Source organism: Halichoeres trimaculatus, unplaced genomic scaffold (assembly GCF_033239565.1).
Source record: "Halichoeres trimaculatus isolate MK-OKI-2021-1 unplaced genomic scaffold, fHalTri1.1 fHalTri1_scaffold_6, whole genome shotgun sequence".
Classification (NCBI taxonomy): domain Eukaryota; kingdom Metazoa; phylum Chordata; class Actinopteri; order Labriformes; family Labridae; genus Halichoeres; species Halichoeres trimaculatus.
In genome coordinates this window covers 34,709,077-34,727,635 of record NW_027437184.1, presented here as the reverse complement: position 1 = coordinate 34,727,635, position 18,559 = coordinate 34,709,077, and the positions used below count along the sequence as shown (strand labels likewise).

The 18,559-nt window shown below is 42.6% G+C and overlaps 1 protein-coding gene across 1 annotated transcript in view; it reads left to right on the top strand.

The window, feature by feature from the left end:
* Window positions 1-18,559, top strand: part of LOC141791538 (protein turtle homolog B-like) — a 218,588-nt gene that overhangs the window by 47,778 nt on the left and 152,251 nt on the right. Inside the window, exon 2 of the mRNA XM_074672094.1 lies at window positions 5,627-5,818. Within this exon, the coding sequence (XP_074528195.1) occupies window positions 5,627-5,818 (192 nt within the window). The remainder of the gene's footprint in view (window positions 1-5,626; window positions 5,819-18,559) is intronic.

Below are 18,559 nucleotides of genomic sequence, written 5' to 3'. Positions count from 1 at the left end.
TTTGTTTCTGCTCAGTTTCACTCTCTGGATGTTTATTTGCAGAAGGAGAAATTATAAACAGCTCAGAGCGAATATTTCCCTCCTTAAAACTCTGCATGTGCTGTTTCTGAACTGCTGCTGCTGTTTATTAGGAGGAGGTGTGAATTCTGCTTGACTTCTGTTCATGCTGTGACTCCTACACTTAATCCCAATCAAACACTGGATGACTGAAGATTGACAAAGACATAGAGGATGGACAGTGAGATAAGAAGAGACAACAGAGAAATGTCTCTGCTGTGTTGATCTGTCGCAGCATATCTGTATGTGCTTCTCCTTCAGCTCTGTACTCCTGAACTTTCATGACAAACTGGAAGCTAAACAGCCGATAAGAAACCCAGAGGTGTAACTGTTGACTATGTTACTGTGTTTAGTGACTGAACCACTGGGTCCCTGACATTTTCCACATTTTCTGGACTACAAGTCGCTCATGAGAATAAGTCGTAGCCAGGGCCGGCCCTAGCTCAGCAAGCACCCTAGACGAAAGACAAAAACACGCCACCCCCCGCCCTCCACCCTCCGCGGCAAACACGCAAACATACACACAATAAAATAAATACATAATAAATTGTGAAGATAAACATATATACATTCTTTATTACTTCAATGCCCACTAAAACTTTACAAACAGAACTTTTGTGAGAATAAAAACAATACAGCAAATCTTAAAACTTTTCAAAACAGTGCAATTGACAAAAAATGCACATCATTGGAATATTTAGAACCATGATAAAAATAAATAAAAATAAACAACACTTCCAAGTTTAGTGCAAAAGTCCCTGGGGGGAACAAGTGCATTTCCCAAAACCTCTCTCTTTACTACAACATGGTAACATCCCACTTCTTGTGATTAAAATAATCAACAAAACAATACAACCAAGGCAAACCGGACCGGAAAGAGAACTCAACTACCCATGAGTGCTAGCGTGTGCATACAGCAGTAAAGGTACAGATCTGCTGGTCGCGTGCATTTGTTTTGTAGGTGAATCACAGAAGCCAGGACTTCACTCAAAAGTATTCTTCTGTCTCCAGCGGCTGTTTGCAGGATGGATAGAGACGAGGTAATTTTTTTAATTTTGACTAAATGACGATGTTTAAAATCCCTAAGTTAAACTGGTTTTATTACTGTGAAGTCGCCCCTGCACTCGTCCTGTTGAAGCAATGACGTGAACAAAAGTAAAGACAACCACAAGCTGGGGATATCACACACTTGAAATAGGTCTAAACAAAACTACATACTGGTACGTTCTCAAGAATACTGTAAACAGATGGTAAACAATCAACAAGTACTTACAAGTCCAGCAATAAAAGGGCCAAGTCGGCATCAGTCAGACATCCTTCCTCGTCTTTTATTTCACACCAGCAAATGAACACCGAACCACCAGCCCCCACCAGCAGATGGCGCCCTAGGCAGCTGCCTAGGTCGCATATGTCAAGGGCTGGCCCTGGTCGTTGCAGTCGAAAAATGGGACATGAAGAGGAAAAAAACATATATAATTGTACTTATATAGAATGATTTTGTTTGTGTGTGTGTGTGTGTGTGTGTGTGTGTGTGTGTGTGTGTGTGTGTGTGTGTGTGTGTGTGTGTGTGTGTGTGTGTGTGTGTGTGTGTGCAGAAGAAGCTGCCTGGCTTCTTCCTGCACTGGGCATGCTGTGATTGGCATGTGATTATCATAGTTACATCAATGAAAAAAATGGAAAAATAATCAAAATAATATTGACAATAATATCGTTTATCAGCAATAATATTTTGGAAAGTTATTGTCTAGCAAAATTTGTGATCGTGACAGGCCAAGCTTAAAACCATGAATTATGACACAGCTACTGGAACACACGTATAGAGGTCCAGAAGTGATGATAAAGCAGGATTGTTCTTGTAAAAGTTGACAGAAAACCTTAGAGAAGTCCTGCAGACTCTGCCTTTAACAAACACTGACTTTCATTAACTCAGTTTTAGATTTTATTAAAGAAACTTGAAAAGAAACAGAGTTGACTCAAAAACAACTCCTTCAGTGTACCAAGAAGGCACCAGTTTAGCTTTTTAAGACCTGATATCAATAGCGGTACCTTGGCTTTGGTTCCTGACACAAGTATCATTTTAGCATTTTCCAACAAAGATTCACAGAGCCTTGATGGACACAGAAAACTGTAGTGCTGAGTTTGATTGTTCTCTCCTGTGAATCATCCCTTCGTCACTGATATCTGATTAAACTGTTTAAACCTGTATTTGCCTGTCACAGTGCTCGATCGGTGCATCCCCAAGCTCTCTCTGTCACTTAACTCTGCCATGTCAATTTCATAACAATGTTAAATAAGGATTTCATTTAACATTTCTTATCTTGATTTTTTTTTTTTTTGTCAACATGTTATTTTTGTGGTCACCATTTAACCAGTCTCTTTTCTGTGGTTAGTCATTCTCGCTTTGGTTAAATGCAGATGTAACAGATACAGTCCCACTGCTTCCCCTGTTAACACCACTCCGTTCACTGTTTACTCTGACTAATGTGAGCCAATGTAAGGCAGTAGGCCATGTGTGTGTGTGTGTGTGTGTGTGTGTGTGTGTGTGTGTGTGTGTGTGTGTGTGTGTGTGTGCAGAAGAAGCTGCCTGCCTGGCTTCTTCCAGGCCACTGAGGGACGGGCAGTGAGTACATCTGATTAGCTGTATCGACTGGTAAAATGCTACCACACCAGCTTTCCGCTCATAAAGCAAAGCTGCAGAGTAATTAGCCTGGGATCAGTCCAGCTGCTGGAAAACAGACGCACACTTTCACCGCCGCTCCATCACTCACAGAATCCGTCATGTTCCAGGTTAAAGGTGTCAAATTAACTCCTTCAAGCCTTGTCCGCCCACTTCCTGTCAGACGAATTACATGAGAAAGGTTGTGTTGAGATAAATCACACTCGTGCCTTGTTAATCCCGCCTCTCCCAGCCCACTGGCCTCGGCTCAGGGCTGGATTTGTCACTGGCAGCCTCGGCTGTCTTGAGTGATGGAGCTCGTAGCTCAGCAAACGTTTGTGTTATCACGCTATAACACTCACTTCCTGCTTTCTTGAAGACCTGTCTGCTTTACTTCTTCTTCTCTGATCCATATCTCACGTGCGTGTTGACAGTCTGCTGGGATCAGCTTAGGATCACATGAGAGGTTTACTTCTAAATGAGAGAAGTCACGATAGCCAAGAGGATTAAAGAAGCAGGTTTGAAAAGTAAAGAACAGAGGTGAGCAGGTGGCCCTCACCTGAACCCAAACACAGGATAAAACGCCCCAGAGAGTTTCCAGAAACTCTTCAGGGCTGTACCTGGGAGAGGAAGAAGTCAAAGATTGATGAAGAGGATTGTTCTGTGAAATGAAAAGCTCCAACTGTTTGAACCTTTGTTCTAAAAATGTGTCTGTCTGAATTATTTATTTTAGTAATGAAAGGGCAGAACTAAATTGTAAGTTTCTATTGAGTTCCATCCTTTCATTACATTATTAACAGCAGCAGAAAAGAGTTGTGAGTCAGACACTTTAAGTTATAGTTGATCTTCAGAATAAACAGTGAAACTGACTAAATGTACTTTTTCTTTAGTCTCCCTGTTATCTTTGTAAGGCAAACATAAAATGTAGACCAAATGTCTTCTCATGGCGTCACTCAGAGTATCAGAGCAGAGCAGCAGACCTGTAGCTCAGGTGAGGGAGTGTCTCAGCCAGCGGTCAGAGAGCTCCAGTGGCTGCAGCTGAGAGTCAGGCAGGTGCAGATAAGTGAGTGACTCGTTTGTGCGTCAAGCCATGTAGGTAATCTGTGCTGTGAGCATAGACTGTAAAAAAAATGATCATCATCTTGCTCAGCTTGAAGTGAGGTCGCCACAAAAACTGCTCCCCCTGGTGGCTGTCTGCCATAAAGGTAAAAAAATCTGGCTCTCCAGTCATGCCAGATGGGCTGTGGTCAAACTTTAAAAAATTGATACACCGGGTAGAAATGTTTTTCACTTATGAATGTTGAGGTGATTTGAAGATATTATTTGGCGGACTTGTATTCTAGTCCTCTTTTATCTTAAAAGTTTTGTTTTCATTAGTTATTCGAAGTTAAAAATAAGGCTTTATGTCATGCTTAACGGTGATTGACAGCTGCCGTTCTTTTTTCCGGGATCGTAAAATATGTCGAGAGGTAGAGTCAAGAAGTAGTTACACTCTTGAAAAAATAAATGAATAAAAAAATAAAAATAAAAATGTTGTCACCTGGCTCCACTCAGATTCTCTGAGCAGACTCTGGCTACACAACAGCTACCAATGGCTGCACCTGCGACGGTGGAATTTTGGCTTCAAAACCGTACAAAGGTAAATGGTGGAGCCAACTCTATATACAGCCTATGGCTGCAAGTTGAGCCACGATATGTACGTACTTAGAGCTACTGAGGGATCCGTCGAGCCATGCTGTGTATTTACTTTGAGCAGGCGAATGACCTGTTTATGTTTTGAGTCAAGCAATGCTGTGTACTGTGAGCTAGTGAGTGATTCTCTTGTGCTTAAATTTTGCTGGACTACCTTGAGCTTTGTACTGAGTTAGTGAATGATTCAGTAGGGAGTGTGGAACATGATTCATGAGTCAGTAAAGTGATTATTGAGTATTGACTCACACAGCGCTATTGAAAGGAGCACCAGCAGAGTCAGAAAACTGACAGTAAGATTTGGTATTGAAAAAGAAATTTGGCATTGTAGAAAAAGTTACATTGAATCTGAAACAAGGTCTGGCATTGTAAAATGTTGAATTAATAAAAAAATACAGACATTAAAAAATACACTGTTTTGTGAGGGTTTTTTTCGTGGTATGATGTGTTTTTCAATGCCAATATTCAGCTATGATTTTACACTCTTTTTTCTCGCCCGACCCTAAAAATACCGAAACGGACTTACTGGCGGTTTGGGAATTAAAGGTGAATGTGCATACATTACTGTCCAGTGTATGATCACAGACCCTGGGGCAACAAGTTGCTGGTAGCCGACAGAGGCCGCTCTCCTCTCCTGAAAACCTGGAAGTGCATTCTCAAGCTCTAAGCCCCGCCCCCAACCCCACCCCAACCCCTCCCCAATATGTGAAAACACTGCCAGTAAGTTGAAACTGAAAAAAGGAAATTGGAACTGAAAACTCAAAAAAGTCACTCAAAAAATAGAAAATAAAAAAGTTTAAAAACATATCTGAATATTGGCATCAACAAACACATCAAAACATAAAAAAAGAAAATTAAAAAAGCGTCTTTTTTAATGTCTGTATTTTGTTTTTTGGTTCCACATTTTACAATGTCAAACCTTGTTTCGGATTCAATTCAATTCAACTTTTTTCTACAACGCCAAATTTCTTCTTCACTACCATATCTTACTGAGCAGCAAAGAGTGAAAAAAGTGAAACTCTGAAGAGAATTACATACCCCCGTCTACGTGAATGTTTGTACTCTGTGGTTGTGATAAAGTCATTCCATACATCTTACATGCAACAACCTGTGATATATTTAGCATTTTCCATACAAGTACTTATTTCCTGTGTTTCAAGTGTGTTGTCTGATAGATCACTTTCGATCAGTTTCTACAACCAAACTCATGTCTCCTCCCCTCAGGTGCCCACGGAGTGCGAGAGGAGCCCCAGTTTGTCACAGCTCGAGCAGGAGAGAACGTCATCCTGGGATGCGACGTGTCCCACCCCCTGAACGGCCAGCCCTACGTGGTGGAGTGGTTCAAATATGGAATGCCAATCCCCTTCTTCATCAACTTCCGTTTCTACCCTCCTCATGTGGACCCGGAGTACGCAGGTAAGAGGTTGAGAGCACATCACAGCTGGACTAATAGGGACCTGAAACCACAACGTAAGGGACCAAAATCAGACCTTTGGGGTTTCTGATCGGCTCCAGCTTCACTGTGGTGAGATGTCATCAGGTGTGATCTGTTATACCTCAATTTTTACTAAATTGTGGAAGCATACTGCAGTTTTTTTTTATCCCCATAGAACTGTGAAGATCAGAACAAAAGGAAAAACCAAACATATTTTTTTAGTAAATTGGAGGTGGATGAAGTTTGTGAATAAAGTTACAGATATCATCAGAAAAGGACAGTGGTACAAGGGAGAGTCGATTGTTCGCCAAGGGTTGAGCAGCTCATGAGCACATTAGCCAATTGCAAATGAGCCTCAACATTTTTTTATTATTATGATTTGCTATTTTTCATCATCTGTTGTAAACTGAGTGAATTGTTTTGGGGGAATAAAGCAGGTAAGAGACATCACTTTTAATGACCAGCAGCAGTTTGTCAAAACCATCAGTTACTCTTCCACGGGGGACAAAATTGTGATTTTTTTTTTTTTTTATCAAGCAGACTTTACTTTGCTCAATTTATTTAGTTTGTTTGTTAAAATATAAGCTTGTCTTCTGTCATCTCATACACGCAAAAGTTTGTTTTTTTACACATTATTTTAAAAATATACCAGAGCTATCATTGCATTGGAGATGTACTGAAATGAAAATTCTTGGCTGAAAAATTTAAAAACCAAGGCTGGAAAACAAAACACAGAAATAAATTATTATGCAAGTCATTAGTGCCATTGAATTTATGGCTATGATGGCTGAAATGCATTAGATGTGTCTCCAGTCCGTCACGGCAACAGACAAGATACGTTTCCATTCAAGTCAATCTGTCAAACTACGCTGATCCGTTCTGTTGCAGTTTGTCTGCATGGCTGGTCTGGAAACTACCCAAAAACACTAATTGACTTTCAAAATAAAACAAACCGTGTTAAAACCAGATCGTATATGGCTTGAATACCATGATAAATGGACATGAGTGGAGCCAGACCAGAAGTGAACAGGTTTGAGGTTTTACAGCCCGACATGAATGAAGAGAGACTTATCAATAGAGGTGGAAGAGCAGAAACTCTTCGGTCTGTGACTCCAAGATGACATTTGCAGTCAAGATGAAATGGAATGGAGTCGGACTGCAGACGCATCTAGTGTATTTCAGCCAAACCTCACTAAAATCAAGGCATTACAATTGCATACGTAAATATCAATGCTATTTATACTTCTTAATCATACTGATATAACTCTCTGTCCACCATATGGAGTGTGTGTGCAAGTGTGTACGCATTAGGGGGAGCTCTGCTGTGCCCAGATACAGAGAGCAGAGAAGAGTTGTGAATGCATTACCATCCCGTCATGTAAACAAGATAAATAACAGACCTGATCTATGAGAGAGGGATGCCCCCCATCTGGTTCAGAGAGACTAGTCCTTGTTTTCTGCTTTTCTCCTGCACTGTGTGCTTCTCCAATCCAGGCGGGCTCTCCGCATCCATCACGGCCTGGGTTATTTCTTGTGCGTGCATTACACACTTTGTTAATCCCTATCCGTTGGTCTTTCTCGGACACATCGAAATGCATCCATTCTGCAGGCGTGTTGACCCTGATTCAGACAAGATCCGTGGGTTTTTGCTTGTGTCATCACAACATGATGTTTCAGGTGTGCTGTTTTGGTGATTAAAGTCTTTCGATCAAAAACTGAAAATTTTAGGTGGATGAATTTTTGGTTCATCCCTACAGTTCACCAAGAAATGAGGTATTTCGATAAGATTAAAATATGTTTCTTGTGTTAAGTGCTGAACACCAGTTGAAGATAACAGAAACTCCTGCATCCTTGTATGTGTCTAATCCGTTTGATGTACAAAAAAGTCACTAAAAAGTAACGTGACATCCAATCAGAAACATGAGAGTGGGTCATGGACCTGTTTTACGGGGGTCACGGACTAAATATAAAAGTAAAAAAAAAAAAAAAGTTAAGGGATTTTTTTTAGGAGCAGTACTCTCTACTCACTCCCCAGAGCAGTAGGTGGCAATAATGCCATGTATTGATAAGTGACAGCTTTATTTCACAGCATAGAAGAAGACGGTCACCGTAAGTTTGTTATGACAAACGTAACAGTGACTCCATTAAAAGTGGATTTTATTAAACTAATAAATTAGAGCAGCATTTGGGAAAAAAACCCTATACCCTCAACAGTAAACCTGTCAAGTATTTTCTAAGGCAACTGCAAGACCTATGGACATCACATAAGTGTGTCACTTCTATGCCCAAGAACAGGCACTCTGTGTATCTGAACATGGGTTAAACTGATCCACGTTTTTATTCAATATATAGAATAGAATAGAACTTTATTTGTCATTGCAACAAGTGCATATGTGCATATTTGGTGAGATTTAAAATTTCTCCTTGAATTTTCATTCTGGAGTTTAAGTATCTCGGGGTCTTGTTCACGAGTGAGGGAAGGATGGAGCGAGAGATCGGCAGGCGGATCGGTGCGGCGTCCGCAGTAATGCGGACTCTGCACAGGTCTGTCGTGGTGAAGAGGGAGCTGAGCCGGAAGGCGAAGCTCTCTGTTTACCGGTCGATCTTCGTTCCCACCCTCACCTATGGTCATGAGCTTTCGGTAGTGACCGAAAGACCAAGATCGAGGGTACAAGCGGCCGAAATGAGCTTCCTCTGTAGGGTGGCCGGGCTCTCCCTCAGGGATAGGGTGAGAAGCTCGGCTACCCGGGAGGAGCTCGGAGTAGAGCCGCTACTCCTCCGCGTTGAGAGGAGCCAGATGAGGTGGCTCGGGCATCTGATGAAGATGCCTCCCGGACGCCTCCCTGGTGAGGTGTTCAGGGCACGTCCCACCAGGAGGAGACCCCGGGGCAGACCCAGGACACGCTGGGGAGACTACATCTCTCGGCTGGCCTGGGAACGTCTTGGATCCCCCCGGAAGAGCTGTACGAAGTAGCTAGGGAGAGGGAAGTCTGGGCTTCCCTGCTTAGGCTGCTGCCCCCGCGACCCGACCCCGGATAAGCGGAAGAAGATGGATGGATGGATGGAATTTTCATTCTGGGCTTGTTGTTGAGGGGTGATGGTGGCACATGGAGCCAGACCAGTTGAGAACCACTGACCTAACATAACATGAGTCAAAGGCCTGAAGTTTGGGATTTTTGGGAACATTTTGCTTGAACTGATCGTCAGGAGTCAGCTCACTTTAATAATTGAAATCTGACAGACTGTCAGGATCTTGTTCATTAGACTTTTAATTGGTTTCATTTTCATCCAAATCATTTAAATCTCTACAGTCCAGCAGTAAAGTAGCAGCTTTGAGAAGGAGCAGATGTCTGCAGACTCAGTGGATCTCCACGAGCTCATGCTGTTATCAAGAGATTAAACAATCAGACTGGAGAAAGTTGTTTCTTATGTTGTTCAAAAGTTTTATGAGTAAACAGAATTCTTGTTCCAATAACTTCCTTTTTTTTCTTCTTCTTCCTTCTTTTTTCCTTTGTTCCTCATCCTCCTTGCAGATCTTTTTTGTTTTTTGGATCTTTTGTTGAACATTTTCATGGACATTTCAGAAAGACTCTCTGTTCATTTTTTGGCCTTTTGTAACTACATCCTTGATTGGTGACATTTGGTCACAGAGGAGAAGGATCCACATTCCAGAGCTGAGACTTCCCTGTCCCGGTTTTGGAAAACCCCTGGTCCCTGTGTGTTTCAGAGTGACTGTGATATTTCATCATGGGATGGAGTCACAGGTCACTGTGAAAGCTGCAGAGTTATAGAGGCTTACATTGTGCTCTCTTTAGATTGGAGGGTTAATGAGGCGAGCTGACCGCTGGGGCGATGTTTTCCAGACACCCGTCTGCCCTCGCTCTCAAACGAGCTGTTGTCTTCTGTTTTTTACAGAGAGGAAAAGGACAAAAATCCCTCAGAGAGACAGTCTGACTGAATATAAAACACTAACATGAGAGAGCGCGGGGTGAAGGGATGCACAGAGGAGCGATAGTCAGGAAAGACGGCCGCATTCGAAATTAAAGATAAAAGTGGAAATAAGCGACTGAGAGAAAGAAGAAATCAACAACAGGAAGTGGTGAAAGCTGAATGTATCTTATTATAATGGAAGAACTCTGAGCGGGTCCAGGAGAAAAGTGAAATTCTAAAATAACTCTCCGCAGACATTTCCTGAAGCTTGTAAGTCTCTTCTTCTTCTGACAAAGTCGGACAAATATTCAAAAAGTTGTGCTTCAATGCATCCGGCTCACACCACAAACTACAGACAGGGATCCAGGGTTATGAACAATAACAATGAATATGAAGAGATGGAGTTGTTCAGGTCAAACTTTAATAAACACGGATTGAACAGAAGATGCAAATAATTCACACTGAAGAGCAAATGTAAAACAAAATACACAGACAAAGTGAGAGTGGATAGTTCAGCAGTATCAGCCTTTTTTGTATCTCCAAAATGACTACTCAAGAAGGGAAATCCTTCAACTGTCTATTAAGCTGGGTTTGCATTTCCAGATCTGCTCATGCCTGGTTTATCTCAATCAGATGGTTACCTGTTCACAATGGCAACTTGTCTTCCACATCAGCAAATATTAAAAGTGGGGTTCCCCAGGGTTTAGTCCTAGGTCCACTTCTTTAGAGTCTGTCCATGCTCCCATTAGGAAGAATCAGACCGACTCTACTAGTCCATTCCATAACTACGCTGATGATACGCTGATCTACGTCTAAATCCAACAGATATATTCATCTCACAGAACTGTTTCCAAGGTATCAAAGGTAGGGTATGGAGGAATTTTTGTGACTTGCTAGTAAACAAAAATTCAAACTGGGCTCCTCCTCCTTGGCTCAGTGCCAGCTGCAACGCACACCCACAGCCTCTGACCATGACTGTATGAACACACTCACTAGCCAAGCAACCACCTGTAGCATCACGTTTCTATGTGAAATGTGAAGAGAGGCGTGAGAGCCCTGCACCTGGCATGTTAGCACAGCTAACCACGGGTATTTGACACATACCTGGTTAGCAGAAAGGTAACTTGCGTCACTCTTTTCGTCCCGCGCTGCTCTCCAAGTTCCCTAAATTGAGTGAAAGTCGAACCAAGCTTCACCCTTGTGTAGTAAAAACTTTTATCTGTTTGGTGTTTCGTTTCACTTTGGTTGTTTCTTTTCTTCCTCCGTGCTAAATCCACTATCATAGCCGCGCGGGATAGCTTCTTCTACTCACTTATCAACACGCAGAGTCACATGGACCCTCTGTGACTGGCTGATGTAACCACGTCTACTCTCCACCCAGAAACACCCTGAAACAAGCAAAACATCAACATATAGAGGCCCAGAAGTGATGATTGAGCAGGATCATTCATGTAAAACTTGAGATTTTATTTTTTAGGAAAATCTTGCAGACTCTTCCTTTAAAGGTGCCGTGAAAAAATTGGAAAATTATCTTGAAAAAGTCTCCCTTCTAGATATATGCCTGATCGTAATCCACTCTGATGAGATTATAGGCACCAATATTACAGATTACAGGTTATTTTAAAATTGCTGTTTCTTCGTTTCTTGATCGGGTCAAGCAGGACCTGATTGATTTACAGCGCATCTAGGTCTCTATGACAACACCACGCCAGGTGTCTAAGTTTTGTAGAGAGAAGAGAGATCTGTGTTTTTCTCCTGAAAATGATTTCTATGGTTAATTTTGTAGTGATGGTGGACACTGTAGCCTAACTGTCAGACAGAAAAGAGACAGAAGAGCAGAAGAAAGATAAACAGGAGAGTGAAAGAGCCCGAGCTAAAGGCCAAAAGTACTAAACTGTGTTTGTGCTAATGTTGATTCCAACCCACAGTCAGCAGCTATTCTGCAGTGGTCTGTTCAAACTTGAGAGTCTATCAATAAAATGAAGAGTGAGGTTACGTTAGCTCTGATTGGTAGATGACTGGCAGGATATGACCAGGATTTAGTAACTTTACACATTACTGACATGTCTCAGAGCACCAGGCTGCCAGCTGAGCTAAATATAGATGGCTATAAAACAACTGTACAAACTGACAGTGTTTACTTGTTGTCACGTTAGCCTAAAGATATGCCAGAGCACAGGGCTGCCGATAGCACTACATATAGTCAGCTACTACAACGCCTGCTTAATGTCACATTTCAAACTGTAGTGCTACGTAACTACACAGTTAAATACCTTACCTCAGCATGTTGTATCAAGTAAAAAGTTGTCTTGAACAAAGAAAACCTTTTTCGGTCAGATCTCCAGCTTTTCAGGTGATGATGGGGGCTACAGGCATAACAAGTGAACCCGCAGCACCTGAGAAGACGGACTGATGTGAAGGGAAAGTAGAGTCAGTGTGAGTCCTCTCTGAGCTGATCACAGTTAGTGTCAGTCATGAGCTGAGGAGCTCTGACAGACTGTGAGCTGTCGACTGAACTCTGCACGACTGGAGGAACAGCTGGACTTGTGATATCATTACTTGAATGAAGTGAGCTCCTGCTGACTTCTGGCTTTCTTTTTAAGGATCCTCTTCTTTTCTGCTCATAGACTCAGCTCAGGCAGTAGAAACTCTGAAATGATGGCGTGTGTGTGTGGGTGTGTGTGTATGTGCCTCATCGTTGTACAGTTCTTCCAGGGTTGGGAGGGCAATGGGGGCCACAGCTCCAGGGACAGAGATGCTTTTGAGTTTGTGCTGGATTTGATAGTCGTGCGCTGTCCATGGAGATGCTGGTGGCTCCTTCCTGAGGCATGTGATTTACAGGGTGTCCAGGTCTTCTCCCCTCTCCTCTCATCTCTGTAGTTTTTCCTGAGCTACTGGATTGCGCAGAGTTGACATCATCCGTTGTTCAAAGCTGAAATCTGGCACCAGGACAGTTTGGATGAGAGGATCCTCTGTTCAGGCACGGGGGAGTCTGTATAGCGGCTTGTAGCCCTGTCACAGTACAGATTAATAGAAGTAAAGAGGACAGAGAGACATGCTGTTTCAATGAAGATCTCTGATGTTCTCTAATAAGCACATGTGCTGAAAATAGATGTTCTCATTAGTAGTTAAAGTTGAGGTGTCATTACCTCACAGATCAAAAAAAGTGGAGCTAAAGGAAGTCCAACGAGAGGTTCCACAGACTGAAGATTAAGCAGAGCAGTGATAGAAAAGCATAAAGCATGCTGGGAGATCCCACATTTGGCTCAGGTGTTTCACTGAACACTGAAATGATCTGTTCAGCAGCTTTCTGGAGGGATTCCCTTTTTATAGTCATCCTGAACCAGAGGGCACCAACTATATTTGTCCAAGGGCCAAACATTTTTCTGCAGACCCTGTGAGGGGCAGGTGCTCTCTGGAAAGAAAATGAAGTCAATATTGTACCCACAGTAAAATGGTTTTATTTAGTTAGTATATTGATTTTCCTCCAGTTTATATTATATTTCAGATAACAATAACGGTGGGTTTTGTTGGTATTCATTGAGTAAACGGATCATAAGCCACGGATGGCAGGTCGGAGGGAGTCCAGAGGGACTTAATGGTACAGCCACACCAAACGCGAATTTGCGGCAAGATGCGTTTAGACGCCGATTTGCCCTGGGCGGCGCGTTTGGGGCCTTTGGCGCGGTGCGTTTGGGTTTTCATGTGTTTTGGGCGGCAGACGAGTTATCCAGAGTTATATGATACGACGTGTGTACTCTACAGAGACCAGAAAAAAAAGAGCAGGCTTGGGTGAAAGTTGCTGAGGAGACAGGTTTTGAAGGTAAGTTCTGTAAATATTTGTTTCCAGCTGGATTTGCCCGCATGGGTCATCACTGAGTCCGACTGTGTTTTCCTCAGTGGAGTTTTGAGCCTGACAGAGAGGAGGAAAGAGCGGGGCAAGGGCAGAGCCAGGGAAAAGATGGAAGTTCTCTGTGGTCCTCTCTTTTCTTGTCCCCTTCCTTATTACCAGGGAGACTTCTGGGAACATGGGTCGGGGGTTCAGGGGGTCGGAGGTCCGGGGGGTCAAGGATGAGGTGGCAGGGAATAGCCAGACAGGGCCGGTGGATTACCAGGGAGAGGCAGCAGGCCTTGATTGTGATCTCCAAAGCTTTCACACACTCTCCTGTTATGCTTTTGAAACCACAGCTCATCATTTCAGATGCTCTTTTGGGCTTTTGGTCTTTAAATTAACGGACTCTCTACTCCACATGCACAGTGCCGCGCTAACATGCGTTCGCCCCTCAGCTTGTCAAAATAGTCCAGCGTCCAGACTTGGGGGTTCATGCGGCGCGTTACAGGCTATTCGCAAGTTTGCGTTTGGTGTGGCCGCGGCATAAGGCTCTGGACTCTGCTATCGTCGCCACTGGTGGTGAGGTAGAGCTGGGTGTCATCCACATAGCAGTGAAAATCAACCTTGTATCTACCAAGTATATAGCTGAGGAGGAGGAAGTAGATTATGAAAAGGATTGGACTGAGAACAGAGCCTTGAGGAACATCCGAGGTAAGGGGTAAGGCAGAGATTTGAATGGTCTTAACTGGATGGACTGGGTGGGTCCAGAGAAGTAAGAAAAAAAAACAGTTGCAGGGAGTGCCTGACGGTACGGCTCACATTTTTGTGGCATTTTTATTGACTAAAACCGGAACAGGTCCCCAAATTACTGACCCGCTGCTATGGCGTCACACTATAAGGTAGTTGACATAGCTATTGGCATCCGGCTATCCCAATAACCAGAATCTCATCCAACCAAACATAAGTAGTCAAGCTGCTTTAGCTGCCAGCATGAGCTGTTAGCCAGTCCCTTGACTAACAAGTCCTGAAAAGTTTGACCAAAATCCGACTTCAGATCTGTTTCTGAAGTGGAGTGATGCTTCTCGTCACAACAGTCATCATTTTAAAAATGCTGACTCAGCCCAACAAAAGGCAAAAAGGTGGAGTCAAAGTGGCTTCTACCCTCCTCTCTACATCATGCCTGCCTGTCAGTAGAGTAGATGAGCCCCTGGTTATGTGAATATTGTATTTTTATTAACTTTATATCTAATGAGTCATATAAATAATCATTTGGCGTGCTGTCAGAGAAACAAGCTCTTCAGAGTAGAATCTGTGTATAAACAGGGCTTTAAACATTTTTATTTGTGAGGATGAGTCTTCTGAATGAGTGTGTATGTGGTTTCCAGAGCTCCAGGATTCAGCCTCGTGTGGACACTTAAGGAAGTGCGGTTTTATACATTTCTGCACCGGCTTTGTCAAAACGGGAGGTTACTGCACGGGTCTGACTCGGGTCTGGGACGTGGACTCAAGTCGTACATCAATGAACAAAGCTAAGCAAATAGAATAGAATAGAATAGAATAGAATAGAATAAAATAGAATAGAAAATGTCTTTATTGTCCATCAAGGTGGAAAATTGGCAATGGAATATATATAATAATATAATGGAATGTAGAGAAGTGAGAGAACACAGCTGTGTTGTTCCTTTATGAGATTAATTTACATCATTCAAATAAAAGAAAACAGCTGTCTGATAAAAGTGTCATGTCCACATCAGAACAGTTATTAAACTATGATAATAATGAACAGGTTTCTCTAATGTAGCTGTCATGTGTTAGCATTAGCATCCTGCTTTATCCACAGCACAAATAAAAACAGAGCTGCTGGGTAGATAAAAAGATAAGTAATCGTTATGTCTCCTCCGCTCTCTGTCTGAGCCGTGGTTACTTTGTTTGTCCATGGTGTTATTTTATTCACTGCTGCCAAAAGTAACCATGATTTAATGGACTGGAAATAAGGGTAACATTGGTGTTTGTACACTGTGGACAGCCTTGGTTTGGCAGCTGTCAGAGGTGTGGAAAAGTGAACACAGCACAGAGCAGCAGAGAGCCTACAACAGCTGATGTTGTTTTGTTGATTTACTTCGATAATAGAGGAGGATGTGACCTCCGAGGGCATGGAGCGTGGAGGCCGTGTCAGCGCCTGGTGGTAAATATGATCTACATCATTATCAGGGCTGTGGATGTGCTGCTGTCAGTGTGAGCACTGCCTGCCTCTGCTAGCTGTTAGCAGAGATCTATACAACATTATTTCAGATTCCAGGTGCTTTTCTCAAGACCTAAAAAAGAGATTTGATGTGCCATGTGAGAAATGTTTAACTCAACCTGACTTCAGTCAAGCTAGGCTCAGGAAAAGAGGAGGAAATGAGGTGGGCTTTGAGTCTTCAGCCACAGTGTGCCTGCTTGCTATCCCACACTAGATCGTAGTCTGAACACTGCCAGCACGTTCAGTCCAGCACAGCAGGAGCCCTAGTCAGCTAGGGTCACAAGACCGAGGATTTCCCTTGATACCCAACCCAATGATGATCCTCTACCTGTTCAGGTTGGATTGTAAAACCTCAAACCCGTTGACTCCTGGTCTGGCTCTGCTCATTATGTCAGTCTGTCGTTGTAGCAAAGTTAAATTTGATCTTATGCTGACATGGTTCAATTTCATTATGAACTGGATCTTTGAATATTGTTACATTGCAGACTATTTGCAGTTGGTTTAAAATCAATTTTAATTTCATTTTTTCAGCACAGTAGACTGCTAGAATCATTTTCATAGTAACTTTTTAGTGTAATATCAGATTTTACTGTGAGAAAAGTAACTGCACCATTTGACATTTATCAGTTAACACGTCTTTCACCTGGATTCCAGTTCCTCTGGAGCTGACCTGAAGCACATGCTTTGATGAGCAAGGCATTTCTGTGTAGGAGGTTGCTGCTTGGTCAGGGTAACTGAGCCACAGAAAACAGTGGAAGCTAAATGCTAACAGTATGTTTATAGATGAAGGGTTACCAAAAACCCTGGCTTACATAAAATGTGGATATTACTGTTTTTGTAGGTGACGGCTAACCGTCTGTTAAGGTGGAAGCTAATCGTTGAATTCCCTATTACCAGTGTCATTTGTTGTGCTTTTAGTGCATTATTTATCCATGTAAATTGTTTGTAGGTTATTTTTGGCATGTGCATATGGACTGAAATGAATGCCTCAGAGATCTAAAAAGCGCCATCTGCTGGATATTTTTGTTCCTAAATGGAGCTTTAAGCAGAGTTCCAGGAGCAGAACCACACCTCAACTTCAACCCTCCTAACCACTACGTTTTGTTTGCTCTAGCCTTGGAACCCCCCCCCCCCCCCCCCCCCCTTTTTTTTTTTTTTTTTTTTTTTTCGCTTGGCTCCTACTGCTTTACTGCTCCATAGGGTCTTGCAGGATTTTCCTAAAAAAAAATAAAAAGTCAACTTTTACAGGAATAATCCTGCACAACCATCTCCTCTGGGCCTCTGTAGATGTGTTTCAGTGTCTGTGTCTGCCTGTATGCTGATGTATTGGTTATTGAGAGACGAGGGTGAAGCTTGGCTCAATTTTCACTTACTTTTGGGAACTTGTAGAGCAGCATGGGATGAAGTGCGATACAAGTTAGCTTTCTGCTAACCAGGTATGTTTCAAATACCTGTGATTAGCTTGTGCTAACATGCCAAGTCAGGTGCACAGCTATCGAGACTGTCCCACGCAGAAGCCAGATGCCACAGGTGATTGCTGGGCTAGCGAGTGCGTCTATATAGGTTAGGTCCAAGGCAGTGAGTGTGCGCTGCTGCTGGCACTGATCCAAAGAGGAGGAGCCCAGTTTAAACACTGTGTTTACTAACAAGTAATAAAAATTCCTGCAGACCCTACCTTTAAGCATTAGGTGTTAGGCATTCCAAGCAGAGTGCTTCAGATTTTGATTCTGTGGTTGCAGAGTTTGTTCCATAGAAGTTGCTGGAAAACATTTATTTGTTCATTTTTAAAGAAACGTGTCTAAAAGTAGATACATATGTAAGTCCACCGATCAGATCAGGGTGAAGATATAATGTAATATCAACCACACTGAGAAACAGGGAGGACTCTGATATAAACCCAGACATAGTGATGAAAATGAACATCTCACAGGATATTTACACTCAACATGAGCAATTTAGCAATGAATGAAACACAGTGAGATGATGACACAGCCCTGTAACACTTTACGTCTGTAAACACTTTTAAATAACCACATTAAGGGTAATTTCCCCTGTCGGTGCAGAAGCTAAGAATGAAACAATCTCTCTGTCATGGATTGTGTAAATAAAGAAATGAATGACTTTAGAAGTTTAAGTTTTGTTTGTGTATTCTGTTTATGTCTGATGAATGAAGGTGATTCAGCATCCACTCTGGGCTCATGTCCTATAGATGCTCAATGGTCCAGTTTGAGGGAAGCACTGTGCTACAAAGTCTGCTGTAAATCATTTACCTTGGCACTTTTTTGTTTTGTTTCATTTTTTTTTTAATAAATGATGTTTCTGAGTTAGTCCAGGAATTGTTCCAGCCCTAGTTTCATGTTGGAGTAAAACACCAGAGCTGCAAACAGGAGAAAAGAACAAAAGTTGGCAGTATGAGGCATAGGAAGCCTCAGGGTTTGAACATAGAGCTGGTTTGGACGTGCCTCTCCCTTTCTTTGTTCTCTGTGGCCTGCAGACTCGTCAGAGTTCTGTCTCTGACCAAACGTGCTGCAACAACCTCAAAGCAGGAACAGATGTAATGAAGCCAATCCTGTGGCTTCCTCTGTCATCAGGTGGTGTTTTGTACCGTAGCCAGTTGGTTGCCTGGTTTGGTCCAATTACCCTTAAATTCATCACCTTGTCTCCTTGTCTCCTTTTCTCTCTCATTAAAGTGTTTTAACATCCTGTTGTGCGCCCCCT